The 6214-nt window shown below is 39.1% G+C and overlaps 2 protein-coding genes across 2 annotated transcripts in view; one reads left to right on the forward strand and one right to left on the reverse strand.

The window, feature by feature from the left end:
- Nucleotides 1-104, forward strand: part of LOC138054117 (adenosine receptor A2a-like) — a 933-nt gene extending 829 nt beyond the window's left edge. Inside the window, exon 1 of the mRNA XM_068900615.1 lies at nt 1-104. This exon is cut by the window's left edge and continues 829 nt beyond it. Coding sequence (XP_068756716.1) covers nt 1-104 — 104 coding nt within the window.
- Nucleotides 105-4901: 4797 nt separating this feature from the next.
- LOC138054118 (adenosine receptor A2a-like) lies at nt 4902-5834 on the reverse strand. Its single transcript, XM_068900616.1, has one exon. The coding sequence runs from the start codon at nt 5832-5834 to the stop codon at nt 4902-4904; it is 933 nt and encodes a 310-aa protein (XP_068756717.1).
- Nucleotides 5835-6214: the final 380 nt, after the last annotated feature.

The raw sequence follows: 6214 nt of genomic DNA on the forward strand, positions 1-6214 counted from the left end.
TGATAAACTCTGTTCTTAATCCACTGATTTATTGCTGGCGACAAGAAGAAATGAGGAAGTTTGTATTTAGAGCTTCAGTGCATGCGGTGCTTCCAATTGACTAGATTGAAGTATAGGTTAACAAGGTACCTTGTAAGAAAGGCTACACCTGCACTTCAGTGTACTCCTTAAACTAGCAGTTAATGCTAGCGCTTCTCTTTATCCATGAAATTTAAAAGAGAAGTAATCACCAGCTGATGAAGTGATCGTCCGAAATGTCCAGAAAACAAGTGGAAACAATAAAAAATCTTACTCATCAACTTTTAAGCCTTCGTTTCATGCGATATTTTTTTGGTGAATGATAATGAAAGGCGAGGGGGATATACGTGAAAGGCATTTCATATAATTCGTATAATTTATTCCTTATCTACATAGGCAATTATGTCAGGTACCACTTAACATCATCATAGTTATGAACTTTAATTACGCAGCACCGACAGCAAAGCCATGTTCGGTGTTCAACGTGAGCTCTGCGATACCGATGCAATGTTCCACCAATTGAGTTATCAATTGATAGCCAAGCCAATTGATTGAGCTATCAAGGCAATTGGGAGCTGGTCACTTTTTTTGATTTCGTAGTAAACCCCTCAGGTTTTTCATTCGTTACTGCTCACATGATCATTGCAGTTTCCATCATCTTGAGCAGTCATTAAAGTTCCTATCACCTCAACACACTTTCCCACTTTTCTTATTTCTCCGAAATCTTATTAAATACATCTTGCTGCGTTTAGAACCTTTTGATTGAAATTTCGCAATTTTAGAATTGGCTTTGAAAGACGGGTAAAATGGTCATATTTTGATCCAAAACCTAGCAATGAGGGGGAATGGGTTTGTAATAACTGAGATTTTGCTTGCGAAGGGCGATGAGTGGCAGTGAGCTGAAAACAATTCTGCCATAGTTTGCTCGTCCTCCTTACCTTTTTTCTCATCATTCTTTTTGGCACTTCCATAGATAATTTTGGTAGAAGAAAATACCTGCTACTTCTCTGTATAAAATTTATAACATGTGCGATGACATAAAACGTGAGGGATACCGTACTCATAAACATTGAATTTGTGATGGTGTGTAGCAATATTTTTCGTTAACAGAAAAGCAGTTTGATAACTTAAAACTAAGAATTACTAGTACTATAGCCTCAAGGACTTCAAAAAGAGAGTACATTTCTCAAAACGGAGGAGCGTCAGCGTAAGCGTGAATTTACTTCGACAGAAATTGTATTATTATTATTGTGCTGTCATCACAGTATAAGTAACAGACACCAAGCAAGCTCATAAGAGGTCACATACAGGTAGTCTGAAACCATGGCAACAAGGACACAATAATCAGACAGTGTGTCTATTTCTGGATACGAACGAGTTTAAAATATGCCTCGTTTGATTTACTTCGAAAGAGATATTATTGTGTAGTCATCCCAGTATGAGTAACAGACACAAAGTCAAGCGCATAAGAGGTCACATCCAGATAGTCTGAAACCATGGCAACAAGGACACAATAATAAGTCAGTGTGTCTAATTCTGGCGGACGAGTTTAAAATATGCTGCGTTTGATTTACTTCGGAAGAAATTGTATTATTATTGTGTAGTCATCCCAGTATGAGTAACAGACACCAATGCAAGCTCATACGAGGTCACATACAGGTAGTCTGACACTATGGCAACGAAGACACAATAATAAGACAGTGTTTTTCTTGTCCAAACTGAGAAGAGTACAATGTTCCTCGATAATTGATTTTATGACTATGAGAGCTACCATTGTTATCCAGTTTTGAACGGTATTGTTTCAGGAGCAATAGCAGAATACTCGGCCCACCAAATGTCCTACTAAAAAAGCTACCAACGCGGTCCACAGTCCCGAAATCGATGAATGAAAAGAAAACTGTTAAAGGGCAAGCTTCTAAACGAGTGCTTTCCTCTTCACACGATCTCGTGAAAAGTGTAGTTAACCGAACCGCAAAATGAAAGCTAACATTTTCCGAGAATGCTAATGAGAATGCTAATTTGGTTGGCAGGGTATTCTGCAATCTAGCCTTGTTTCAAAACGTACCGAAAATTCCACTTTGTCAGTTTTCTTTGTCAGGTGACTACACATCCACGGAACTCGAACAGATCTTGCAAACTGTGTTTTTAAATTACTATTTTCAATAAAACCTTGCTCAACAAAACGGTTGAGATACGCGACAGACAAATTGAATGGGCGAACTTCGCAAAGCGACATTTATTTCATACTGTAATCGTTTAGCCGAGAACAAAAAAGCTTATTAATCTTAAATTAAAGACTGGCTGCATTTTAACAAGGTACCTAATGTTGTGGATCCTGAAATATCCTACTTTGGAGTAGGGTAGAAAGAGTTGAGTAAAATTATAGGAAAATGGAAATTCAGTAAGACTACGACTTTTAGATTTTTATCTTTAGCCCATTGATAACCTGCGATCAGGCCCACTTTTAGCTTCTCCCATAATTTTATGTTCTCTTATGTCCTCACATCGCTAACTCCACAGTACGTACCACGCGAAACTAAAATAAAGCCTAAAAAAATTTGGTTTTATCAACGGAGTTGATAATGTAAATTGGCCACCGTACAGAGATTCTAAAAGCTGACGCTTTCGTCAGCTGAGGATTCGTCAGAGCGAATCCTTCGCTCTGATGAAGGGCTAACGCTCGAAACTTACCTTTTCGAAAATTTTCAGTCAGAAAAAAAGGCCCCCGAAATTCTAGGTGAGCTGTTAAGGGTAAAAACCCGGTAAAAATGGGCAATCATACCATGTTCGAAAATCCTAGGACAGGCAGGCAAGCAAGGAATTTTAAAACAAATGTTCCGAAAATTCTAGATCTCAAATCGTCTTCCGAATAGATATTTTCCGAAAATTGACGTTGGGTGCTCCTGATTAAAAGTAGTGAATATTCAGTACAAGTCACTTCGAAAAGTGTTTTCTCCGCGTTGAAAGATATATTTGCATAAAATTTTGCAAAATGGCATGGCTTTCCAATGATCAAAACAATCTTATAATTATTACACCTTTCACGGCATCATTCTCGTTGCTGCTGTTAAGTCTATCGACGTCAAAAACGATGTCTTCTTAGAGGGATACATGAGCTTTATTGTTAAGCCAGTTTAAGCAGGCCCGGCCGCTATCATGAACCGTATTTGTCGTCCGGCATCACCACAGGTTCCCCAAGCTGAAAATACGTGGTGTATGCGACAGCTTGTGTATATAGAGAATTGTATGGGAAAATCACCGATCGTAAAAAAGTTGTGTAAATAACTATCTCATTTGAAATAAAGTTTTCCTACCTCAAATGTGTGACCAACTTGTCTCTTTTGCCGAGTTTCGAGCCATTCTGACGCCGTTTAGTGAAGTCATCCGGAAGGCCGTTACTGAAATAATAGGAAGGCCGGTAACTCCATCCATCGCCGGCCAGACCTCACTCCACAAATCGTTTTCTCCTCAACAGGAAAAGTCCCGAATCGCAATAAAAACAACAGTTCCATAAAGCCTCTAAGCTGGCTTAACAGTAAATCCCATCCTTAGCCTTACAAGAAGACATCTTTTCAGCATCGATAGACTTGATTGCTAGAAGGAACAACCGCGCGCCCGTGGCTCAGTTTGTTATGCAGGAGATCATGAGTTCGACTCCGGCCAGACCCGCAACACTCATGGTCCTAAAATAATTGAAGAGAAAGTGCTGCCTTTGTAATAACATCCGCAAATGGTTAGACTTTCAAGTCTTCGCGAATAAGGACTATAAATCGCAGGTCCCGTCTCACAACCTTCAATGTTCATAAACTCTGTGGGATATTAAAGATCGCACATACTAGTCGAAAAGAGTACGGTGTTGTGGTCTGGTCTTTTCATCAGCCTTGTAGTCGGTTTGGCATAATCTTCTGAAGGGATTACTGATCGATGACACCACATAACAGCGAAAGAGGTAGTAGTCAAATCGAAGGAGTCCAAGTGCTAAAACTGGTAAACTGGTAAACAAGAATACTACCGTGCATGAAATTTCAAGATTGTTTCGATCAGGTTAAAACCATTTTGCAAATATACACCTGTGAACTTCACGAAAACGGTGTTTCGTGCTCTTCTCAGTGACTTCTTCTTAATATTTATTATATTTAAGTGCCAAAAATGCCAAAAACCGTAACTCAATATTAACTCAATTTTAACTCAATCTTAACTCAAACTCAACTCAAACTCAACTCAACTCGTAACTCAATCAATAGTCTATCTCGTTTGTTACAACGACCACAACAGCAAAACAAAATACATTACTTTTACCCTTTCTTTAATTTTGTGAATCATATGATCGCAAACACTTCTTCAAACAGAGTTAACTGAATAGAGTGTAATGTGAAGTGCTAGATTTCAATCCCATATGAAACGGCTATCTTAAGTACGGTGGTTATTTCCCTGCGAATGACGTAATCCTTGCAAGTTCTAACATGTTCTTTGCTTGGCTATACTTCATTCCCCCTTTTTACCCGATCTCTGAACTCGCTTCAATAAAACAGCACGCCAATTCACTTCTCTTGTCTAATAATGCGAAAAATAATGGAAAAAATACAGTTAAGTCAACGACTGTCGCTCCTGGCGAAATCACGATCTTATTCAACACACTGCCCAAATTCCATGAATGACGTAATCGCTTTTTATGTATTCCACACTCGATTCGAATCAACACAGGGGGCCCACACAATCGGATGTGTAGCCGATTGTTATTTTACAGTAAATGTACTAGATTTACCGTTTGCTTCACCTATAGCGATATATCGTTAACTATGTATGTAAATCAATGATAAGGAGTACACTGAAGTGCAGGTGTAACCTTTCTTACAAGGTACCTTGTTAACCTATACTTCAATCTAGTCAATTGGATGCACCGCATGCACTGAAGCTCTAAATACAAACTTCCTCATTTCTTCTTGTCGCCAGCAATAAATCAATGGATTAAGAACAGAGTTTATCATCAGGAAAGTGCGTACCATTGCATCCATTGGATGGAGAAGATAACGTCTCAAGCGGAAAAATCCAACAATGAACAGAACAAGGTAGAGAAATACTGGCAACAAACTCAGTCCAACAGAACCGACCACTAATACTGTTGTCTTCAACGCTTTACTCTCCTTAAGGAATGTTTCTACTTGTTCTTGAGGTAGCTGCTGAGCTTTAATCATCTTTTGGTGGCGACGGGTCTCAAAATAAAGGATTAGGTAAGAACAAGAAACGAAAATAATACACACAAAAAAGACATGAGAGCCAGAAAGAAAATACAGGGCGCTGCTACCACCGATCAGGCGAAGAGGCATTCCAAACGAACTGCTATATACCCAGCAAAAAAAGGCTCCCATCTTAATGTTTCGTGTTGTCATAGCGTAGGGGTACCAAAACGGATGTTTGATTGCAATCAGTTTCTCGCCGACAACCATCATGAGATGAAGAGCCGAAGAGTAAGACAACACGATCATGCAAAGCTTGTGAACGGCAGAGAAGTAATAGGTGATGTCGCCATCAAGCAGGAAGAAGGTCTGCCATAGTATAAACGAAGGCTGTGAGATCAGACCTGTCATCACATCAGTGACAGCTAAACACGCCAGCAAGATGTTCGAGTTGCTCTGAAGTCTCGGTCTTCTTTTTACACCCTTTATCACAAACACGTTCAGTCCGATTGTGAATGGACAGGCGATAACATTAATGAAGACAATTATGGAAATGAAAACAACGCTGAAGACATAGTTCGAATTCGCTTCGCCGTTCATTGTAACAATTGTCAAGTTCGAAACAGTAAGGTTTTCCATGTTGATCAGGGATACAGAGCAATGGAAAACTGGTTACTTTTAGGGGTAAGTGAGTTGCTTATATCTTACCTTCTTTCCGGTTTAACGTCACAAGAGAGCAAATGTTTTATGAGATGATTTTTCACACACATATTGAAGTCATTGCAGATTTAGTGAACGCCTGACCTATAAATGATAGAGTTTTAAAACTTTTATGGCTCGGTTAATTGGTTAGCATTACAGTTACCTTCGCGAGTTGGAAAAACAAAGCCAGTAAGTCTACCTTTGAAAGGCGCAAACAAAAACAAAAACAAAGCCAGGAAATTTTCATTTGATAGGCGCTTACTGAATTAACATGAAGATGACGCGTTTCCAATAAAGGGATTACGGTCCAAACATCA

Source organism: Montipora capricornis, chromosome 6, assembly GCF_036669925.1.
Source record: "Montipora capricornis isolate CH-2021 chromosome 6, ASM3666992v2, whole genome shotgun sequence".
NCBI classification, from domain to species: domain Eukaryota; kingdom Metazoa; phylum Cnidaria; class Anthozoa; order Scleractinia; family Acroporidae; genus Montipora; species Montipora capricornis.

Excerpts from the sequence above, each read along its gene's own strand:
- LOC138054118 (XM_068900616.1), bottom strand. The coding sequence starts at position 5,834 with ATGGAAAACCTTACTGTTTCGAACTTGACAATTGTTACAATGAACGGC.